Source organism: Cloeon dipterum, chromosome 1 (assembly GCF_949628265.1).
Source record: "Cloeon dipterum chromosome 1, ieCloDipt1.1, whole genome shotgun sequence".
Taxonomy (NCBI): domain Eukaryota; kingdom Metazoa; phylum Arthropoda; class Insecta; order Ephemeroptera; family Baetidae; genus Cloeon; species Cloeon dipterum.
In genome coordinates, this window is record NC_088786.1 from 6,238,698 (window position 1) to 6,262,908 (window position 24,211).

The 24,211-nt window shown below is 36.4% G+C and overlaps 1 protein-coding gene across 1 annotated transcript; it reads left to right on the forward strand.

The window, feature by feature from the left end:
* The first annotated feature begins 292 nt into the window (after positions 1-292).
* On the forward strand, positions 293-22,377 carry LOC135948393 (nose resistant to fluoxetine protein 6-like). Its single transcript, XM_065497623.1, has 13 exons — positions 293-848; positions 2,948-3,234; positions 3,595-3,812; positions 4,484-4,581; positions 4,791-4,984; positions 5,047-5,210; positions 5,639-5,807; positions 6,955-7,148; positions 11,815-11,956; positions 13,362-13,551; positions 18,461-18,603; positions 20,313-20,421; positions 21,940-22,377. The coding sequence occupies exons 1-13, from the start codon at positions 575-577 to the stop codon at positions 22,095-22,097; spliced, it is 2,340 nt and encodes a 779-aa protein (XP_065353695.1). The 5' UTR covers positions 293-574; the 3' UTR covers positions 22,098-22,377.
* Positions 22,378-24,211: the final 1,834 nt, after the last annotated feature.

Sequence of the window (24,211 nt, forward strand, 5' to 3'; positions counted from 1 at the left end):
TGGATTGAAATTAAAAATACTTTTTTAAAGATCCAAAACCTTTTTAGATTAATCAATTATGGGTTTAATTTTGGTAAAGAATATTATTTTGAAGATATATGCAAACTTTTTAAATTAAAGGAAAATAAAAATTGTAAATTATGTGTTTTAAAGCATAAACTGGTTTAGTGAAATTTTCTTATAAATCCGAATAAATATCTCATTAAACAAAGATTAGAACGTTTAAATAACTAGTGCAGAGAAACGAAGAAACAGAGTGCGAGTACAAACAACACATCACGTAAGATGGTAGGTTCAAGGCGGCGAGCGTGAACTCGAAGCACGTTGGCGATCGAGAGTGACCATCCTTCCTGTTTTTCCGATCGCGAAAAACCAGTCGGAATCACTGAAGAACTGGAACACAAGGCGAGCGAAGGTGAGAGTGGAGCTGCTTCCTGGCTGCGTTTTCGCAAATAACGCAGACGTTGGCCTTGCTGTCCGGCGGGAAAGCGAGTCGTTGAGGCGCGCAGCGGCGGAAAAATGGTCAGTCTGCTCTGAGCCGCACTCCGGACAGCGAAGTCTGCTGAGAGAAAAAATGGTGGCCCCAAACGCGCCCCAGCCGACCCCTCCGCGGGTGGCTCTCGTCTGCCTGGCGCTGCTCGCGCTGCCGGGGCCCCTCGGGGCCCTGGCGGCCCAAGTGGCTCCCCCAGGCGCCGAGTACGCGGGCCTCATGCACCACGGCGTCAACCTGTCCGCCATCATGACCATCTTCGCGCCCGTCTCTGAGAGGATCGCCAACGAGCAGTGTCGCCGGGACAGCCACGTCTTCCTCGCCGAGCTGCACAAGTTCACCCTCTGGGCCACGCAAAGTGAGTGCCACTTGTAGATTTAAATTTATTAAAATTTGTAGAGCATATTTCGAGTGAAGATATTTTAAAAATGGCGATATTAATGGATTTTTTGGTGATTGCACCGATGTCCTAAATTTTGATATTTTTTTGCATAGAGAGTTTTATTTTTATCTAAATTGCGATCGTAATCAATAAATTTGTCATACATTTAGTTGGATATGAGATCTATCAGATCACTAAATATTTTTTAGATGACTGGTTTTAATTTACACTAAAAATATCTAATGAAATATCTCAAACTAGCTAGTGAATTAACACTGTCGCTCGATTTTTCATCGTTCTGAGGGTTATTAAAGGTTTAAAGCATCGTTTTAATGGCTAAAATTGGCATGATTCGTGCTCATTTGGTGAATGGGAGCTCGGAAAAAGCGGTTTAACTTCATATATAGCCTTAATTAAATTAAATTTAATTTTAATAATAAAGTTGAAATGATTTTTTGTTATGAAACATTATCCTTCACAAAAAACCAATCATTTGCAATCTAGTTCATTAAAAAGTGAGCTGAATGGCCGCTTTGTCCATACTTCAGAAAATTGCGCAAGCCTAGCAAATTACATTTCTCAATTAATGAGAGAAGCTCAACTATCAATCACCACTCCCTTTATAGAATGCTCGCTCAGCTGCATAAAAAACTGCAATTAGCTTCCACATCAGCAAATTTTCAATTCCTCCATGCTTCCTCTCACGATTATTGTTTGCACTCGTTGCAGTGCAGTATTGTTTGAAACTTTTGCGGAGAACGAGTTGCAAAAAACAAACAAGCATTGCTCGAGAGGGATAGATGAATGGTCGTAAATAGTACCACGTCCCACGCAGGTTCATTATTTGCTGGAAGAACAAAATGGAATCTATTTGAACACTCTCGTACACTAATTAAAGGCTTAAATTTACACTGTTTTATTTGCACATTTAATTAGAGAAAACAAACTTTATATTTTGTAATAGTCCTGAAAAATAAATTATAAAGATGTTTAATTATTTGTGTAAAATTTAAATTTTTATATGGTATTTTTCACCGATAAAGGTAACTTGAAACAAGGCGAAATAAGTAACGCAATTCAATTGTTAAAATGACAAATTCAAAAATAAGAATTTTTGGATGCAGATGATTGGTTTATCCAACAGGAGTTTCACCTGTTTTAATTATTATCAGCCAGATTGCAAACACCCTTACTGATTACATTAATAACACGGCCTCCGTGCCAAAGTTTGCGCGAAACTTGTCGGAGCCGGGCCGCTCCATTCATCAAAGTCAGCCAGCCGCTTTTTATTCTTGTAGAACAGCAATAAAATTGATTGCCACGTCTGCTGATCCGCCGGTAATTGTTTAAGAAAAGCACCGCTCACTGGATAAGAAATTGAAAACGTAATTCGCCCAGCGAGAAAACCATCCCGGCTATGCGTTTTGAAAAACGCGCTCATCAATCACCGCTGGCGCCGGCGGCGAGGAAAATTGCAAATCTCGCTGCCCGATTATGGTGTGAAAAATCACCCGCGAGGCGCAATGATGATGACAATGATGCTTACATGTCTAATTTAAAACTGTTCAAAATAATTTATTTTCCTTGAACAAAATGGAACATTTATAAATAAATAAATTAAAATTATTTTCAGTATATTACATTTTTTTCTTGGTATTTCTTGTACTTCAGTATACATTTTTTTTTATTTCAATAAAGTCAAGAGTTTTATTTATTTTATTGGAGCATTATATTCAGAATGATCAAAAATTTAAAAAATAAATCGGATTTGTTAAAAAAAAATTGCTTAGGTCAACTTAACATTAATTCTTCATGTTGTATTAATTATAGCTAAATTAATTTTCAATTGTTCCATGTAAGCCCTAATTTTGAACTGTCACAATCCATTTAGTAATATGTGCATACGAAGTTGAGAACAATATAACTTTAACGTAAAATGGTATTAGAATAGGGGAATAAGATTAATTTTAACTTCTATACAGCGATTAACCAAATAATAGCATATTTAAGTATTTTTTAATTTGCAAACAAATCAAATAAACCTTTTTAAAACTCAAATTTATTACGATTTTCAGTGTTCGACGCGTCAGTGAAGTTCCCAACCGGTGTGCTCTACGGCTCAACCTACGATTTTGGCAATTTCGACGAATGCATGCAGGTGCAGTCGCAACGAAACGATATAAACGGCAAATACTGCCTGGCTAGAATCAGAATCTTTCCCGGCGCGGCTTCATCGGCCGCCGCCTCGACTTCCGTGCCGGACATGGCCACCCTGACCGCCACCTCGGTGGCGCCTCCCACGTCGACCACGCCGGTCCTACTCGATACCTTGCACAACGAGTCTGCGTGGAGGAAAATCGAGGTAAAATAAATCATCCTAAAAATTATATTAATGGTGAAATTGATTTCGTCGAGTAAATAGTTTCATAAATAAAACACTGGGAGCTAATTTAAATTTTCTAATCGTGAATAAAATTGCAGATTAGAAACATTTTTTTTATAAATTTGTTCATGATTTATTGAATAATGTTGTATTAAGTGTTGGTATTTAGATTTAAATATCAGATCTAGCTAAATAATTAACCAAACGAATCTTGAAAGAAATAAATCAATGAAAAGTTTTATCGCAATTTTAATAAGATTACGACAAACTTTCTGCCTTCATTGGCATTTATAATAAATCTATTGTTAACTATGTATTGATTTGAAATTAAATTTTTAGAGGATTGCTGAGGACCCTTCGAAACTTCGTCGTGACGAAGTGCATTGGGCTTTTTGTATTCCCTCTTCTTGCGAAGCCGAGGATCTGACTGTCCACCTGGAGGACGCCCTTTCCGTCTACACGGAGCAGTACGGCTTTTCTGTTCAGGTCAACGTCGAAGGTGACATGTGCACCATCAACAAGGGCTTCAACCTGACCATCGGCGACATCATCACGCTGTAAGTACACTGAAAAAATTAATTAAAATTGAACGGGGATAGATTTATTGTTCGGCATTTCTGCAGGGAAAACTTGCCACCGATGCCTCGCATTTAGAAAAATCACTGTGTCTGATAAACCAGCTGAGAAAAATGTTCCTGAATTTAATTAATAGAATTGAAATAAATAAAATTAAAATTAAAATAAAAAATTGCTATTTTGAAACAGCGTGGATGGCTTCGAAATTAAAAAAAATATATATTTAATGAGACCTAATGATAAACTATCAGATAATGTATGATTTCCTGTTGTTTCCATTTCCTTTTTCGTAACAAGTCACGCTCATTACCCGAGCAAAAATCACTTTCAGCCTCAAAACGAGTTTATGCTTCTCTCTGTCGGCTGGATGGAGAGGAAACGCTCTCTCGTTTTCCTGAAATGGCAAGTTGCACGACACTCGAATCACGGCCAAGGTCGCCGCCATGAATATCAAGAGCAACGGCTGCTGTAAAACCTGTTCACGCAATGAAAAGAAAAAAAAAATTAAATACCTGTTATGTGCATCGTCGGCTTACGTTGACTGAGTTAAAACGGCTGGTGGGGGGAGACTGTAGTATTCTCGCGACGGGAATTAATTTTGCGTAGCTCAATGGAGGCGTCAAATTGTCAATGAGTCATTTTTTGTCCGCAGATCGGTCATTTTCCTGTTTGCGAGCATCGTGTCTATGTGCACTGGCTACGACCTTCTCAGGCAGTTTCGCACATTCAAATGGATTGAACTCAAATCAGGTCAGTAAATTACATGATTATCTTCTGAAAAAACGTACATTTCATTTTTATCACCTTGAATAATTTTGATATAAAAATAAATTATTTTGCAAAACTGAAAAAGATTTTTACGTCTAACTTAAACAAATTTCTATTTCCAAGTTAACAAAAAATCTACTATCTGGTCTATTTTTTTAACATTTTAAAATATTGTGAATAAATTAATTTAGATGTGGGTCACAACGTGGTGATTTCCTTCTCGGCCGTGGCCAACATTCGGAAGTTGCTTGCGCACAAGAAAAGCCCAGACGGCCTGGACTGCATCCACGGCCTGAAGCTGATCTCCGTGTTCCTCATCATCATGGGACACAGGCTGATGTTCAACCTCGGCTCGCCGCTCGTCAACACCGAGTTCATCGAAGGGGTCAGTAACCACTTGATGATTTAATTACGCAGGTCGTGTCTAACAATTATCTGTGTGCGCAGTTCTACGGCCGGATCGACGCCATGATCCTGCTCAACGGACCCATCGTGGTCGACACTTTCTTCACTATCAGTGGATTCCTCGTCTGCTATCTTCTCTTGCAGGAATTCAACCGTAGAAACGGAAAGCTTAGTTTCATTGCTTTGTATATTCATCGATATGTCAGGTAATTGTTTTTAGTAATTTTTAAACTAATTAATTTTAATTTAATATTTTTATAAAGACATTGAAATCGTTTTAGTTTAACTAGACCTTTTTGTAGTTAATTTTGATTTTTTATTTAAATGCCTCATGCTTCACGGAATGAAGTTACTCACAATTTCCATTATTTATGATTTTCTCTTATTCAGGTGATTTATACGTCTTTATTAAAAATGCATGAAATTCAGATCCAGTAAAAATCGATTCTTGTCTCAAAATTAAAAATTAGTTGACTTTGCTCAGTTTTATCAACACAAAAATTTTGTGCTGTCAATTTCATAGTAATTAAAAAATAAATGAAATCAACTGGCTGTAAGCCCCAATATTTTACAATTTAAAGTTTAAATTAGAGATGTTTTTTGTTGTTCATGGAGACTAATTTTCTCTCGGCAGGCTCACCCCAGTTTACATGGTGGTTTTGGGCTTCTACGCAACAGTGTTGGCGAAAATTGGCTCTGGTCCGCTGTGGCAACGCAAAGTCGGCGTGGAAGTCGAACGTTGTGTTGCTTCCTGGTGGGCCAACATCCTCTACATCAACAACTACGTCAACACCGACCAACTGGTGAGTTTAGCACTGTGGCAAATTTGCTTAGGATCGAGCCGGAAAATAATTCGGTGGGCGTTTTTTTTAAACCAAGCTGAAAATAATTTTTTTGAACTCCCCCTTGATTTATTTTTAGCGCGGCATGTACTGTAAATTACATTTTTGGAAGGAAAGGGGGTGATTCTTTTTTCAGGGCAGTGTAAGAGGGAGGAGATAAAACTCTTGGCTGTTGAATAATTATTTTTAAATTTCAATTTTATTTAATAATTTATTTTTGCCATTCTTACGCCCTATATTCTAAAAGCATGCTTTATTTGTCAGCTATAGTTTAACTTAAGATGTTTAGATCTCTATTTTATAGGAAAATTTGCATTAAAATTTTGACAGCAATTCACAAGTTGTATAAGCCTATAGTGTTTAAAGCCGCCAACAGATGGCGCCACCATAAAGATTAGTAATACAATTAATCTTAAGCATCTTCCGTTGTGATTTCAAGCTCAATCCTGCTACTGTGCATTCCTCACTTAATATGCTTTCTTTTGACGTGCTGAAAACCAAAATCAGTTAAGCCAATCGCTGAAGAATTGTGAAAAGCAATTTTTTGAAATATAAAATATTTTCCAAATTTTCTACGGTGAACAGCTGGACTGATTTTGGTTTGCAACACGTCAAAAGAAAGCAAAATTAAGTGAAGAATGCACAGCAGCTGGATTGAGTCTGAAATCACAGTGGTAGTGCCTTTAAACTTAATTTATTACTAAAGCTAACGGTGGCGCCATTTGTTGGAGGCCTCGAACACTATGGGCTCATGCAACTGTTGAATTGATTTCAATGTTATTTTTAACCAAAATAAAATTTCCGTTAATAATAGAGATCCATTTAAAGTCCAGGAAAACAAACAAATCCATTATTCTCTTGAAACTCCATTTCCACTGTTTTTCACCACCCCAGAATAATTATTTTTTCAATTCGAGCTGAAACGCGGGAGTGCCGGGCCGGGCAGGCTTGTTTGCGTTGTAATTCCGACACGGCTACACTGACAATGCATTATCAGCTGGCTGCGCGCGCGGGCCCATCAATTATTCAAGGCGACCGCGCCGCTCCGACATGCGGTTTCGGCGGCCCTTGTAGTGCAAAATTATTTATCCACGATTTTTTTTCGCAGTGCATGTTCCAGTCGTGGTACATCACGTGCGACTTCCACCTCTTCATCATCTCGCCGCCCATCATTTGGCTGCTGTGGAAGAAGCCGCGTTGGGGAGAAATCTCGCTTGCGTTTGTCACCGTCATCTCCGTGCTGGTCGCCTTTTTCGTCACCTACTGGGGAAAGCTTGATGCTCTGCTCCTCCTCTACATGAAGTAAGTCCCTTTCTCGCTCTCACTTGATATTAAAAAAATATATATTTAGATTTTTTAATTTGGAAGAAGAAGGAGTTAAACCAAAGGGTTGGAATTAGTGGCGATATCGATTATCTTTTCTATGTGTATCGTTTTATTTTAGACACGAAATAAGCAAGAATAATTAGAATTTAAGTTCTTTAATAGTACAGATGTAGGTGATTGGTTAAATTGTAATTTAATTTTTAACACTTGGTTAACGGTGTGATATAAATTTTTATTCAATATAGTTTGTATTTAAGTCCACAAGTTTATTAATATTTTATTTAAATTTCATAAATAATTTATGCAGTATCATATTGTTCATATTTTTTTTTTTTTGAAAATTTAAAGTAAGTTTGTCCGGTAGTTGTTTTAGATTTTTCAGATTTTCCTTAAATCCCAAGATTCTTATATGATTTCGTTGTTTGGCAATTAAAATAATTTAATTTCCACGTGTATAATTTCTAAAATAATTCTCTATTTTTATGGACTTAAAATCACTCGCAGTCAGAGGTGTTAAATTTAATTTTCATGCTGTAAATCAACATTTACACTGTGACCCATTTAAGCAAATTGATCATGTCACTTGAGTAGCAAGCTCCAATTAAAGGCAAATTGAAACTCGATCATTACAGATGTCAGCAATAATATCATCGCAAGCGCAGCAAATGTAAATCAGTTTACGATCAGATTTATTCCGACGGGAGCGAAAGAACGTGTCGGGGGCGAAAGGTGAATTTAATTGTAGCATGCTCTGCGCAATTAGGGTGGGAGCAAAATGCAATTTGCGCTCGTCGTGGCGATGAGAATGGACTGAAGCTAGGTCGTGCAAATGAACTTTGGATCTCTCATTGCCACCTGCGCGCGTAACTCGGTGCATTAGTCTGCTGCGCGCGCGAGCTGCAGTTTACGGCCGCGGAATAAAGGTCGCGCTTGCACGAGGCGAGGACGCCCGGACACTCTTCCCCGCCTGCCTGCCTGCCTGCCGGCAAATTTGCATTTTGCAGCGCACGTTTTGCCGCCGCCTCTGCACAAAAGAGTGCAGCCTCGCGAGACTTGAAAATTGAATATCGCCGTCGAGACGTGAGCGCGCTGAGTGCTCCGAGTGCATGCAGGTGCATGCATGAAGCAACCGACTTTCCGAATTTCGAAACTGATGCACTCACGGCTTATTCTGCTCCCTTTCAACGATGCAAAAAATTTAAATTGGATCTCAACCCTTTCTGTCAGCCAGGAAATTGATCTTTTTTTACGTGCAATGCAAGAATATTGATCAAAGAGATTACCCCAGAAAGGTATTTTAACAATATATATATATATATATATATATATATATATATATATATATATATATATATATATATATATATATATATATATATATATTATATAGTTGAATATTTAATTTTTTAATGTTTCAATGGTTTTTATTCATTTTTAAAGCCGCACAAAAATTAAGCTTGCCTGCGAAGAAGTAAAATAAATTGGCCTTTTTTGCTGGATGCCAATGGCAGATGAAATATACATCTAAGAGAAAGGCTAAATTGGCAACAAGGATTTTCCAGGCTTTTGCGGTATCTATCCCCTTTCAAATACAAGTTTCAGCAAGCCCTGTAGTTTTCCGATGAAAAGAATCAAATTGCTAGGCCATAGCTTCATTTGCATTTTGGATTAGCCTAAAAATCTCATTTAAATGCCCGTGTCTGTGTCTGGGGTGAAAAAGATGGCGGGTCTCTGGCTCGACGCAGTGCTCTCTGCGCGCAAGCAGTCATTCACACGACGCTCACATAAAGTAATTAGGCGGTGCTTTGCACTCAGCTCACTAGTTAGCCGCCACCGCTGGTCTTTTAATCAAGGCCCTGCTCTCTCGCTCTCACTCGACGTGTGTGTTTCGCTTCTTTCAGCGGCTGAGCCGCACTCAGAAAACGACCCTCTCGCGTGCTACTTTTTGCATTCGAAATAAGAGGACCTCTCTTTCTTTGCACGGTGCTTTTAGCTCAAAATTGAAACCGTCACTCACTGCTTCGCCCGCGCTGCCTCGAGTTCCACGCTTTTTAATTTTTGCACGCCAACGTTTCTCATTAGGCAGCCGTGCTTTCTGCCTGATATACCGACTATTCAGACGATTATCGAGGGCAAAATCGGCTTAAAATTAATAACCATCAGAACCTCTAAAGAAGTTTGCGCCACGGGAATGACTTTTACAAAAGTTTTTATTGTGAAAATTCGATAAAAATTTAAATATTAATTTTTTCACCTGAAAAAATTGTAATTTTGGGAAAAATTAATTAAAATAAGAAATTATATCATGAATAACTTAAATTTTATTTGTTTAATATATTAATATTTAGTAAAATCTTATTAAAAGCTTGTAATGCTGACATAAACGCTTTTAACTTTTACAAATAGAAAAACAATTAAAAAATGTATTTTTTTATTTTATAAATTTATTTTAATTTTTCTTAGCATATCGGATCTTTCATCTAAAACCCTTCCAAGGAAATTTAATTAACAAATCTCTGCGAAATTTTTGAAAACTAGTTAACTCAACGATTTTTTATGGTTTTATGCAAGTTTTCCTATTTCTTTAGCAGAATTTCCACATATTATCTTAGGTCCTCAATAGATTCAGACAATCTGTTTCGCAGAAATTCGCTCATCATATCTTTCTGCTGGGGAATGTACCGAGAGTGTATTCGCTCTAGTTGGCTTCCTGCGCCGAATCAGAATTGCTCAACTGACTGAAAGAAATAAAAACGGTGGAGCACAAAAGCAAAGATTCTTGCCCGTATTTCCAGTCTGTTTCTCCGTCAGGCAGGCGGCTCATTATGCCGGTGCAGAGAGATTTTTCACTTCATCTGCCTTTGAGTCGAAATATAAATGATCATTCCGAGCGACTGCCAACATCAATAGTAAGCAAATTATAAGAAACTCTTTATGTCGCCAAAAGGGAAAAATAACCCGGCTCTTTCATCTTTTGCTCCTTTTGTTTTGTTTCCGCCGCTCGGTTTATTTTCATCTTCCGCGAATTTCGTCGCTTTGCCGCCGCCAAAAGGAGCAATTAGGCGAGAAGAGCGAGAGATGCACCGCCACCTTTCATCAAACGTCTATTTACGCCGGCGGCTCTTTCGCTTTCATTGAAATTTGATGCTTTTCATAAAGACACATAATTAGGCTCGTGTCTGCCAAATTAATTGCTAGCAAGCTTGAACTTCTGTCAAAAGGGTCCTAATTAATTTTGTGACTTCTTTATGACGTTTATACATACATTTCTACAATTATCTGCACTGCTGAATTAAAAAAAACTTATATGCGGGGGTTGAATTTAAAGAGTAAAATAGCCTTGTGAAAACTGTGAAAAGAAATTTATTTAGGTGGAGAGACCACCCATTAGGAAATTTTTTATAAAAACAAAATTGCTTTGGAAAAAACTTGATTGATTTATTAATTATGAAAAAATAAATGATATGACAAAAATGTCCAATTTTTAATGAACAATATTTTCTAAGCTAGTAATTAAACTGCTTTCGCTTGGGACAAACCAATTGATTTTTTGAGAATGACAATGTATTTGAAAGATGCAGAAGATTTAGTTGAATTCTTAGAGCTGTTGATTTTAGACGATCAATTTTTCCCTTTCCTATTATCAGAGGGAGCTTCAAATGAAAAAATGACCATCTCATGCAATTTCTAACCATTAAAACTATAATTTAAACTGTTTAAAGCCGTATATAAGGATCATTAATTATAACACCGGAAATAATGCATAATTATTATATGTCTCGGTTTATGAGAAAAACGGGCAGAATTTTAAATTATCGTGCCTATTATATCAATTTTTGGCGGAATTTTCACGAAAATATGAGTAAACAAATGTGTTTATCTCTAAAATATATAATTAAATTTTCTAACAAATAAATAATTGAAAAATTAAGAAAAAAATTAATGAACTGTATATGGATCAGTCATATAGTAGTTGTTGGATTCTTGTTGAAATAAATTTTAAAACTGTTTAGTCTTAGTAATTAATATCTCTAACAAAATCTCTTTGCACTAAATAGACACTAAATTCCGGTAGTTAATCAGTTTTATCTTGGGTTATTTGTTGCAATTATTTGATCATTCTAAGAGAGCTTGGTAAATTTGTTAAAACTTTTTTTTTTGGAAATGAAAATGACAATTAAGGTAAAAAAAGTCATAGCATCGTTTCTGGAGATCAAACCCAAAATTTTATTAAAGATTTTAGCAATTTCAATTGTGACAGATTTATTTTAAAAAATGAACTTTTAATCGAAATTTTATCTAGTTGCTATTATCAATTGATGTATAACGATCTATTTATTTAAAATTTTTAAATTAATTTACTTGTTACAAAGTTTAATTTTTCGTAATTATTGATGATTGCCCAGCAGAAAAATGAGCTTTACTTAGAAAAAATCAAGTCATGTCTCCATGCACATAGAACGTAAATAACTTTTGCCAGTTTCAATAGTTACTTTGGCCGAGTTTACCGGCGCTGCAGGAGTCTAATCGGGACAAAAAATAGTTGTTATACAATTTCCTCGGGCAAAAGAAAGTTTCGGAATGGAGTTGTGACAGGCGAGTCCAGCCTTGCGATGACGACTTATCGATTTGTTTGTTGCAGGACGCTGAGTGACCCGATCGCCAACAACACCTTCCGCGAGATGTACATCCCGACGCACACCAGGGCCAGCCCCTACTTTATTGGAATGGCCGCCGGCTACCTGCGCTACCTCATCAAGAAAAACGACACCAAGATGCCCAAGGTACCAAAATTACTGTTCGCACGCAGATTTGCTTGTTTCGCACCACCCTGACACGGGAAATTGCTTTTTTCGCTCTTTCGCAAGGAACGGGAGATTGGGAAACGCGCCGTGGAAATTGGTTTTTGTCCCCCAATCCGATTGATTTTGTAAATCATTTAAAAAACAATCTGTAGAAAAAGGTAATCAAACACTACAGTAGAATGCAAGTGTTACAAACTGAGTTGTTTTTTCTTCCTATTTAATATTTGTATGTTCATTTATTTTTATTTTTCTTACTTGTTAAATAAAAAATATATTGGATTGGTTTTATCCGCAGGGCAGAAGTCCAAAGGTGGCACAATTTTTAAAAATTGAATATTCATCTTTCTCGTTCAAAATAAGTAGCACGATGTCAGTGCCAAGAAAAACTGTGTTTAAACATCCCTTGCGTTAAAGGTCGGAGTGTTATCCCTTTAAAGGAAAAAATCCGTTTGCTCGTATTTCTCGAGTGTGAGTTCTGGGAAAGCATCAAATCTGGACGGCAAACACATGAAAGCAGCCGCTTTCCTCAATTGAATCTCATTTTTCTCGTCGTGTCGGGACGAGCCGATCGAATCGCGCGCCCCGTCGGCGTGGCACGCGCACGATTCGCAAGTAGTTTTGGCACGTCGCCTCGCTTTGCCTCCTCTTCTTTCCGCTCTTGGTGCCATTTTTTGTCGAGGGACGTGAAACACAGATACTGGAAAGGATAAAAATCTAAGCTGAATCGTTTAAATAGGCGATACAATTAAAATATAAATACTCTGCAAAAATGAAAAAGGATTGAAGAATTAATTTGTTTTTCAGTCACCTGGCGTTTTCCGATTCTTTTTTATATTTTGTTTTTTAATTAAATTTTAAGCGACCCTGAACATAAATATTCAGTAAAAAAATTGACAAACAAAAATCAAGCAGTGACGTATTAATATAAACATTTCATTAAATCGTATTATAAATAATAATAAGATATTTTATTCAATGAAATTAAAGCTTTAAAACTAATGATTTGTTCCAATTTTATGTTTTGACTAACATAACTCCACAGTTAATAGTTAATAAATAAAAACACAAGACAAATTGAACCATACAATTTTTAGAAACCATTTAATAAGCAGAGTGTTTCACGTCCCTGGCCTTTTTCCGGCTAGGCAGATTTCCCGTCCTCTCCCATGCAATTGTATCGGCGTTTGTACGCTCAGCTCGGCGTGGCAAATACATATTCAGGCGGCGTGCGCGCAATTTGTGCATTCAAAGGCGGTCGACACGGCTTTGCTTTCTGCTTACGCGGCCACTTTTGCTAGCTTGCGTGCGTCCTCTCCGGCCGGCAGCCGCGGCATGCAAATTGCGCGATTCCTAGTGCTTATCTGAGGGGTTTTTGTGCGCACAGATCGGCGTTTGGCTCGGCTGGGTGGTGGCCCTGGTGCTGATCGAGGGGACCATCTTCTCCGCCTGGGTCTTCTACCTGCCCGGACGCGAGTACAACGCGCTGCTCAACGCGATCTACGGCGCCTTCCACCGCATCACCTGGAGCGTCGGCACCAGCTGGCTCATCCTCGCCATCTCCACCGGAAATGGAGGTGAGTCCAACCATTTTTTGTACATTCATCAAGAAAAAAATGGATATTGAGAGTTAAGTCAATCTAAGTGGTGTGTTTCTCCCAAAACTTCATAATCAAACTGATGGAGTATCACTGCAAATTGAATTTTACATTTTTGAAATTTTTTGTTCAGCATAATGCATTTTTTACGGATTTTTCCTAAGTTTGTGACTGTTTTTTTTCTAAAATTGTATTTTTCTTGCGCCTGTAATTTCCGGAAAATTCTAATGTGCCAGCTGAATTCTTCTGATTTTCAAATGGTTGTATTTACCTTTTGGTCATAGAGAGCAACAATTTGAATCCTATATTTGGTAGAAAGGTAAATAAAAAATTCAGCTGCAGTAATACTGCAATTTTTTACCAGATATTTTACTATATTAACAATTACAATCACGAAATTAGAATATTTATTACTTACATAATACGTGCTGCTACTATTCTTTATAAAAAAAATTCTTTGAAAAATTCAATTTTTACGTACTTTTACTTCTTGAGCTTTTAATTGTAGTTATTTAAGTATTTTTTTATTTTATATAAATTATAAAAAAATTAAATTTTTTTTATATAAATTTTTATTCAAATTTTATGTTTTAATAAAAACTAATTTAAGTATAGAGTATTTGAATCTTTAAATTTAAAGTAAAATAATTTTTTTTTAAAAACTCACATAGATAGCTTGACATTGTTGTATCAGCCATAGTGTAAAGTTTAAACATCTCCCTCATAAATTTAGATGAATAGTTAATAATCTGATTTTACGGTACCACTCTACTCTATCCTGTACATTAATGCGTTTCAAATGTGTTTGAGCCACGAGCCAAGCTACTCGCTCTAAAGTAAACTCTGACAAAAGAGAGCAGCCATATTTATATGAAAAAAATAACAATTTGATCGTTTTCATCCGCGACTTGCTCTGCGCTAACTCGATTGAAGTATGTGATCGAATTAGTCTCCGAGCCACGTTTCAAAGGCAATTTGCTGATCACCTAGCTCACTCTCTCTGCCGCGTTGGCGCCGAAAAGGACCAAATTGGCACGCGAAGTTAGCTCAAAGTGAACATCCCAATCTACGCGTGAGGCCTTTCTCGCCGAGCCAAAGATCCCAATTAGCTAATTTGGTCCTGCGCTACTCCGTAAAGTTCTCTCAATTCTCTACCCGGTATATGCTAACCTTGTAAGACCGCCTTTACGAGTTTGAGCATTTTATTCCAAGTTTAAGTTCAAAGTTCCAGCTGAAAAGGGAATTGTTGAGCAAACATTTTAGCGTTTAGTGCTGCTTGAGTTCCATTTGGCTTTGCACGAGAGTTCTGATTTTTTTGTTTTAATAAATGCTGATGTCAAATAGCCCAAAATTTGAACTGAAAATCGGTTTTGGTATTTTAAGGAATGCGAAATAGAGGAATTGAAAGAAATAAAACAAAAACTTACTATTTTACTGCATATTTTATGAGTTTTTAGAACTATTTTGGACCCAAATTTAATACATATTCATATTTGATTTTGTTTGGCAGCCATTGACAAAAATATTTGTTAAATGTTAATTTGAGGTAAATTTAGGAATTGCTCAGCGTGTCCAGCAAATAATAATATCCAATGGGTTGATTGTGGGAAATAGCAAAATGAATAAAGCAGCTATAGAGCGGTTGATGGTCACATTTTTTGACAGTTATACAACCTGCTGCACTTACTTGTTCAGCACATTGCATAACCAGTTAAACTGTATCCTGGCCTTCACACGTATTCTAATTATGAATTTTGTTTCTGATTGAAGAAGAGAAAATATTTTTTCTTCAAAATCTTTTCAATAAAAATGCTGAAAAATGGCAATGACACAGAAATATGGCGTGATAATTGTTTTATTAATTTATCACAGCATAAAATCAGGTAAATTCTAAATTTACCATTTATAAGATATAAGTATACTTGATCATTCTATGGTTTTGAACGTGAACAGAAATATCTATAAAAAAGTTACAAGTGAGACAGAAAATTTGAGTTTTCTCTTAATAAATAAAAAACACTCACGTGCGCCTCATTAGAGCAACTCCACTCTCAGCACTCGAGCGAAGCATCAGAGAGTTTCATGCCCGGCGGCGGAAAGTTTGGCTTTTGCTGCTGACAAAACGCGTGATGCTGCTTGATTTGCGTTTGATTGACAAGCCGGTCCTTTTGTGGCCGCGCGCGTTGACAGCCGGAGACGCGGAAACGCGTGGCAGGTGAGGCCGCGCTGTTAATTAGGACGCGCGCGAGTGCGAAACAAAAAGCAGCTCTCTGCCGATTTGCGTATTGTGCCTGTGCTCTTTTCACGCCGTTCGTTTCGTGTGAAGGGCGTGCGGACGCGGAAACAGTCGGTGTCGGCCGGGTTTCACATCGGTGCTGACGCAAACCGGGGATGTGGAACACAGCCTGTTTGGATGATAATGGTTTAGTTTGACAGTTTGATGATTTCAAGATAGAATAATGTCAGAATCATTATTTTTTTAACTTCAGTACTGTTCCACTATGGCTTAAGGAATATTATTATAATTATGTCACAAGTCTTAATTAAATATAATTAAGTCTAAACTATTTTTGAATTTCATAAAATTTGATTTGAAGATTTGTTGCTGAGAATTACCTAAATTCTCCATTCAAATAAGTGTAAAAAATTATTTTAAAATTAATACTGGCACCGATACCTTGTTTTAGAAATTAAAGTGCATAAAATTACCCAAAAATTGATTCGTCTCGTCAAAACAAGCCTGTATATATATGCGGACGAGCAGAGATGATATTTATTTATTTATTTATTAGTAATTTCGTGATTGAAGAAGGAGGGAAAATTGTGTTGTTGCAGGTAATAATAACGGGTCAACATTTAATCTACTTTTTGCTAAGCCTCATTGGTGGAAACTGGAAAGTATTAAACAATCATCTTCCAGATTTCATTTCTCTTTTTTGCCATTTAATTCAATTTTTGGCAGTTTGTGTAAACTGTTTATTATAATATAATATTATTTTGAACATAACTTTATGTTCATTTTTTAAATTAATAAATTAATTTGAAATATTTATTAAACACCAAAAGGATTAATAAATTAACAAACTTTTAATAACATAACATGAAAACATTGAAAATTTTGATTTTAATAAATTTTGATTTGTTTATTTCAAATTAGTAGTTAAATTTTCTTTTAAAAATATTTTTTTATTTCTTTTCAAACGATTTTAATTTTTAAATTTTTATTAATTGAATCAAGTCCGTCCAGATCACATGATTCTCCACTAAGTACACTACATATAGCTTCCCGTGGTCAAATAAAGATAAATACTCAACGTGTTAAAATGGGAAAACATAATCAATTCTAAAAAAAAAAACATGATTTAGTCGCTTAATTCCAACTTTGTTAAATATAGTGAAATTTTTCACGCCCCTTATCCATATATTTACATTGTTCAGCTAAAAAAGAATCTCGCCTGCTCTCTGGCAAGAATAAAAGGCTCGATTTGTCAAAAATAAAAAGAGAACACGTCGATTATTTCGATAGGCAGGAAAAGGAAATGGCGGCTGTGCGCGATGAATAAATAAAAGCTCACCGGCGTGGGCAGAGTTACATTTTTTATCTGATGGAAAAAATTTATGATCGCGTGGCCGTTATTTTTTGGCGCGAGAAACGTCGATTTTCGCAGCACGCTAAATGGCCAGATGTGTCAATGGTGAATAATTTCGCGTTTGGTTCTACTGTTTTTTTTTTCAATTTTTAACAGGATATTGGAATGAAGAGAAGTGAGTGGTAATAAATTGCAGTTATTGCTGCGCGACACCGCCGCGAAGCAATGTTTTTGTGAATGATCAGCATACACAACAAGCCCTCGATCTCGATTGTCAAAATCACTGCTGCTCTCGTTTTTCGTGTTTACAAAGCGAGCAACCGTAACGCTGTCCATTGATTCTCGGAAATTACGAAAATTGGACCAGTGGAGCTAATTTTTTCTATGAATGCATTATACAAAATTGGAGTTCTTTGCAAGGCAAAAATATTTTTGAAGTTCTAGGAATGTACAGCAACAATTAATAAGTTGCTATTAAAGTTTTGAAGAAAGAATGGTTTAAAATCATATGTGTCAAGAACATGAATAGAATGTGCTGTTTAAAATAATTAAACACTTAATAGAGACCATTAATTTTTATCATATACATTAAGAACTTCACAGAACTTAAGAATTTAAGTCTTACAAACTCCACATGTGAAGGGGTCAGTGGTTTTTATATAGATGGTCAGATGGACTTACTAAATAATTTTGGAAAAAGTGTAGCATTTTTATTTCTTATATTTATACTTCAATTAATATATATGAAAAAATTTTAAAAATGCTATCAAAAATTTTGAAAAATTGATAATACAAAAATTAATTAATAAATATAAACCAATCAAAAATTGCATTGACGTTGATTTTTGTAAATATGATAATTTCTGTCTTCTTAAAATTTTATTTTATTTTAAAACAATTTCCAGAATGTTTTATATACACTTTAACAGATCTCGGCGAGAGGAATCGAATTCTGCCAAGATAATGTGGCCAAGCACTGGAAATTTCAAAGGAAATTAGACAAATTTGAGTTTTTTTCTGTAGCAAGGTTATTTACTGTCGCAAATTTGTTAATCGGATCAACTGCTTATTGCATCCCAACAGTAAAATTAATTTTCAATTGTTGGCCTATATCAATCCACTTTAAAAAAATCAATAATCTCATTTTTTCGTGCCTATTTCATGGTACCGTTGGCGTTTGTAAAATTGGGATATAGAAATAAATTTCCAAGCCCAGAAAATGAAAAAAAATCCTGAAATTGCTCCCGTGACTCTGCCTGGCCTGTTACTAACTCGCTAATTTTGAATTTAATTTGCAGCCTTCATGGAGCCGATCCTGACGTGGCGTCCGATCGTGCCGCTGAGCCGACTGACGTACTGTGCCTTCCTGGCGCACGGCGGCCTGCAGCTCTACTCGGTCGCCTCCAGTGGCAACCCGTTCTACGGCTCTGTTTACAACCTCGTGAGTTATTTCGCTTATTTGGTCGTTGCCTTCTCTCCAAATAATGCTTTTACATGATACACGCGCCCCGCCGGTCGGCTGGCTGGCCAGCAGGCAAGGCCGGCGAAAAAAAGCAGTTATTTACGCAGCCGCGCCGCTCTCGCTTTTGCTTTCGGGCAAATTGAGCAGTGTTCTACTCTCTCCGTCCGTCCAGCCGCATTTTCGCATTCTGCCGGCTTGTTTGCCCGCCGCAACGCAGAATGTCGGTCAGATGAGGGAAAGACTCGCATTATACACATATTCTTTTTGCTTGTTGTGTGTGCGCGCGGAAAAAGAGTTGAAATGCGCACTCGTGCCGCTCGCCGACCCGCGGAATTATTAACTCCCGGACTCGAGTTCTTTTTATTGTGTGCTAAATGTACACACCGTCGGCTGAGCAGATTTTTTTCTTTTTATAATACAGCTTGAATTTGAGGAAAAAGTAAGCTATTTTGACCTCTTTAACTAAGTTTATATATACTGGGAAAGGTTCCTTTTTTCCCAGAATATGATTTATAGCGGATCATCCAAAATGACAATATTATTTTGAGGGAATTCAGTCTGAAAATAATTTGCCGACTTTTTGTTTGAATTTGAATGCAACAGAGAGCTCTCGGCCATTTACAAATTTGGTGACATAATTTTCTACATGATAAGGAAGCACACTGCTCTCAGGCACCTTTACACATACAAAAGAGTTAAAGAGTTGCATACAATACACAATTGTATGATTTTAAACTAAAAAAGAACAATTTTCGCCTATTATCCTCTTTATCCTTTTTGATTCTTACGGGAGAAAATCCTAAAACTCAATAATTTTCTACGAGATTTACTTAATTCAATCTGCAAATCTATCCTTTTGTTTATTTAACAACCAAAATTTTAGCAATTTGCGAATTTTAAATATTTTTTTAAATTGCACTTTTTAAAATATAACATGCATTTTTGGTTTACGGAAAACATTAAATGAGACTAACAGTATTTGAGTCAGTAAAAAATAAAAAAAGATTTAAATAATGTCTCAAGAAAACGTTTATCACCTTGTCTCTTAACAGACTTTAAATCTTCAACGATGATTATATACACTGCTTCTTAATATTCTGAAAGCCAAATTAATCCTCTATTAATATAAATCATTACTTTCTTCAAATTTAAATTTAAAAAATTATTTGAAATTTTGAAAATGTACTGTTTTGCAGTTGAAAGTTGAGCTGAAATTCAGTAAAATCAGCTGAGAATGTTTTAGGCAATTATTTCAAACATATTTTGAGCAAAATATCTAAACATCACAATATTTTTAAAAAGTATTTTGTAGCAATATCCCGTCTACAGCACAATAAAATCAGTTATTAGAGAATCCTGCTGTTACAAGTTTTCTTTTTAAACTCCAAAAATATACTTCTAGTTAATCCCTCACCCTTATTAATTTTTAAAACTAGCTTCAAAGTTGCGCTACATCCCATCTCCCGGCTAACTAAGGTGTAATCTTTGTCGCACAAAGTTTGCTGAAAACGGGGGTTTTAAAGTTTGGGCAGCGCGTGCTCAAGTTTCGGATGCAAATTACGGCGCGCGAACGAACGGAAGGCAATTAGTCATCCAATGCGACGGATGCCCCGAGTTTGAAACTAGCATGTGCCCTGCGCTCCTCGCTCGCATAATTCTAACTTGTGTGTGTTCTGTGTGTCGCGCAGGTGTGGTTTACGTGCGGGGACATCGTCGTGTCGTTCCTCGCGGCCCTCGCCCTCTCCTTGATGTTCGAGTCGCCCATCCTGAGCCTCGAGAAGATCTTCCTCAAAAGAGGTGAGTAAATTTCTAGACACAAACTGCCTCCGCCCGCCCTAACAACTTCGTCTCTCGTGTGTCTCGTGAAAACGACAATTTGCCGCCCAAATCTCTTTCTTGAGTGAGAAGTTTCTCACCGAAATGGCAGGTTGTCAGGACTCACAATGTGCTTGCGCTTCTAGGGTTCGCCAGTTTTGCAATGCGCAAAAATGCACCACTGTTTTTTTTTTGCAAACTCCGGCAGTTTTGGTTTTTTCCGCATTTTTCCGAATTAAATTCCGAAAAAGTCATATTTCAGAAATTTTGGAAAATTATAACCGATTGTTTAAATTTTTGGTCTTTTTGTGAAACTAGTCGCTTTTACACTGATTTTGCAAGATCTCTTTTTTGTCAACCATCATGAAACTTTTGAACTTCCTTTCCTTTATTTTCTTATGAATGAGTATTTAAGCTCTTTTTAATGCTTTCAGCATGAAATCGAAATGGATATAAAGGCTGAAGTATTTTATGTGGTTAAAAATTTCTGCAACATTTGCTGGATTTTATTTTAAAAGCAAATCCGAACGTTTTTTACATGATGGCGCCTTAATTTTTGCGCTAAGAAATTTTAATAAATTGGTTTGGACATTAGAGTTGGTTTTAAAGCTCGAAATATTTTAATCATAATTTCATGTTTCGAAAGATTTTGTGCCGGTTTTGTCACTTACACTTCTGTAAAGCTTAGACATTTAATTTATCAAATAATATATCTAAGTTAGTCCAATCATCCATATTTTCCGCTAATTTTAGAATAGGAATTCATAAGATGTCCTGCAGCAGAATCCTTTTAAATTTAAAAGAGCGTATCGTGTGTGTTATGGGCAAATAAATTTACATTAATTACCCTAAAAATAATGCAGTCGATGCACTAAGTAACCATCAAAATCGATTATTTTTATGAAATTAGATTTTATAATCATATATGTGCGCTGTTTAATAGCTGGCTTATTTTTTAAAAAAATGGTAACATATTACAAATTAATAAAAACACAAAATATTAATTTTAAAATTTTAAATAAGATATATTGTTTTATTGAATTTTATATTATTGTTAATTTATAAAATTTCATTCAATTTTTTAATATTAAATATTTACTTAATTAAAATTTAATTTTATTAATAAACTTAAAATAACGCTTTAACTTTTAGGTTAAATAAATAATTTTAATTTTAATATTTACGTGAGAAAAATTTTTCTTAATGGTTAACAAATTGTTACACGTTATCATGGCGGCAACCATTGTCCTGGTGCGCTTTTGAGTTCTTCACTTCTAATTTCCTTTCTATACAAAATTAATCCAAAACAAAATAATGGGATGAAATTTGGTCTGAAAACTACCTCTTTTTTAAAAAAAAAATTAACCATGGCCCTCGTGTTCCTTGCTCCCACTCGACGTGTTTTCTTGCAAAGAAGTTTCACACTAAGCAAAGTGCAGAAAAGGAGCATTCTTCTCGCGGTGCTATTCAAAGAATGGTGCGAAAAATCTCTGTTTTCAGAAGGCGCAAAGGAGCAAACGGGGAGCAGTTCGGATTCGAGTTGCTGCGCGTCTGAAGTTACAGTCGACATCGTGGAACAGGCGACGGCGTCGCAGTACAGCGCCAACATGGCCCGAAACTGGAGGCAGACCAACGCCACCGGCAGTGCCAAGCCCTAGTAATTCCGCCGATCTATCATCGCCTAACCCGCAAACAACCCCTTGTCGTCAGCACCCCCCTGACACTTTCGAGCTGTGATTAGACGCGGCAACGGCGGCAACGATGCCGATGGAGCGCTAAATCAACTCATTCAATTTGCACCACCTCATCAAGCAACCAATCTCTGAGGCTGAAACACACGCACGCATTTTGTAAATAAAGAACTCAAGCTTCATTCCTCTTCTGTTGTTCCTGCAATTTTTTACTCTTTTTAATAAAACTTGAATAATTATATAATTATGGCCGTTGTTTTAATTTTTTAGAATCCTATTTTTCATCAGGTAATTTTGTCTGAAACTCTATCCCGAGGATATTATTTTGTGCATTGTCAAAACAAGTATATTCCGGTTATTTCCGTGTCAAATCCTTATTAGCTTGTTGCCCTGTGAAAACTCGTTATCATTAAATTCTATTCCGAGCAATAAAACGGATTTTAGAAACGAAATTACCGTTTTTCCTGCCTCTGTAATATCCGTTGTGTTTTTCGCTGATCTGACGAGGAAAAAACAACAAATTCGATCGGCCTGCGGGTCGTCTGTCGTGTCTGCGCGCATTAATAAATAAAGAGTCGACGAATTAATACATTTTGGTTTGAGGCTTTTATTTAGAGCGAAACGTCTGGTTATTATTCCAGTTGGAAAAGTTCGCTTTGTTTTTCGCACAATGCGCCTTTTAATTAGCGCCAATAATACAACAAAACACGCCAACATCAACAACAGCAGCAGCCATGGTATTAATTTGCGTGTGTTTCGACGCTGAAACTTTTCACGACCGCCGATCGGTGGATTTTGAGCGCGATTCTTTTGCATTTCGAACGCTTTGATGTGTGAAATTGAATTGCAGCAACCCAACAAACTGTCGGGGGTAAACAGTTGCCGCCGCCGCCACCGAACTGAACAACTTTTTTCATTAATTCGAAAATATCTGTTTAATGTGGCACCGAATAATCTGTTTCAATGTTTTGCTTTTTTTCCTGTTCAAATTCCGTGAATTCTGCCAAAAATGATTTAATCGAGAGAGTATTATTTTCAATTTAGATATTGTTACGCTGTTTTGTGTGTGTATGAGGAGTGGATGGAGTGTGTACTACGTGGTTTCCCTCAAGCTCTCTGTGGTTTCGACTGTTGATATATTCATCTATTTTTGGCTTTGATGTAATATGTACAATCTTTTTTTAATCAAAATGGCTAAAAATAAACTCTTTAAGTTAGGTCAAATTTTGGATTTTTAAATTTAATAATTTTTAAAATTTTTTGATCGACCACCTGAGAGCGAAAAACTCGTGAAAACTCTGTGTCCAGATCGAATAACATGGGAAAACCGGCCTCACTGGAGGAAGCCCAGTCCTGAAAAGGACCAGCTCGTGTTCCTGCCTCCGCATGCACCAGAGGGTCTTTTTTATTGGAACGCTATAGACACTATCGTCCCGTGAAATTGATTTACGCAAGTTGGAAAGGTGCAAAATAGCAGGTCAAAAAGCTTCCGCAAAGCTCTCAAATTCGACTGGATTCGTCTTTGAAATGGAAGAGACTCAACTCCCAGTTCTAGGCGCAAATCAACCCAAGTTTTGCTCAGATTCTCAAATTCCAAGTGCACGTAAAGCATGCGCTCAACAATGGGATAACAAATTTACTACTCATTTTCAGTCATATTTTAAATCACATACTATGCATATGGTTAGTTTAACCTACGTATCACTCAATAACGACTAATAGGTACGAACAATTAATCAGAAGATAACGTTTGGTGATAAAATGGTTGACATAACACATTAGACTCAATTTATCTTTGACTTGCCTCCATTGAAAAAGGAGACTAAAATCTTAACTATCCCAGTCATTGAGGTAAAATTACAAAATTCAGAATTTGGTGCATTTGATAATTGGTTATTTGATATAGGTATAATGCCCCCAATCCTCGATGTATTCAAATTCAAAAATTTTATTTTTAATTAGCATTAGCCAAACAGCATCATGCAAATATTTTTTATCTATTCCATGCAATGACAATGATATGGCTGCATAAAAATATATAAAAATCTTTGTTTAAATTAGTGTAATTTAAGATTAAGTCA

Excerpts from the sequence above, each read along its gene's own strand:
- LOC135948393 (XM_065497623.1), top strand. The coding sequence starts at position 575 with ATGGTGGCCCCAAACGCGCCCCAGCCGACCCCTCCGCGGGTGGCTCTC. Across the intron at positions 13,552-18,460 it reads CATCTCCACCGGAAATGGAG|CCTTCATGGAGCCGATCCTG; the intron begins GTGAGTCCAACC and ends TTTAATTTGCAG. Across the intron at positions 18,604-20,312 it reads ACGGCTCTGTTTACAACCTC|GTGTGGTTTACGTGCGGGGA; the intron begins GTGAGTTATTTC and ends TGTGTCGCGCAG.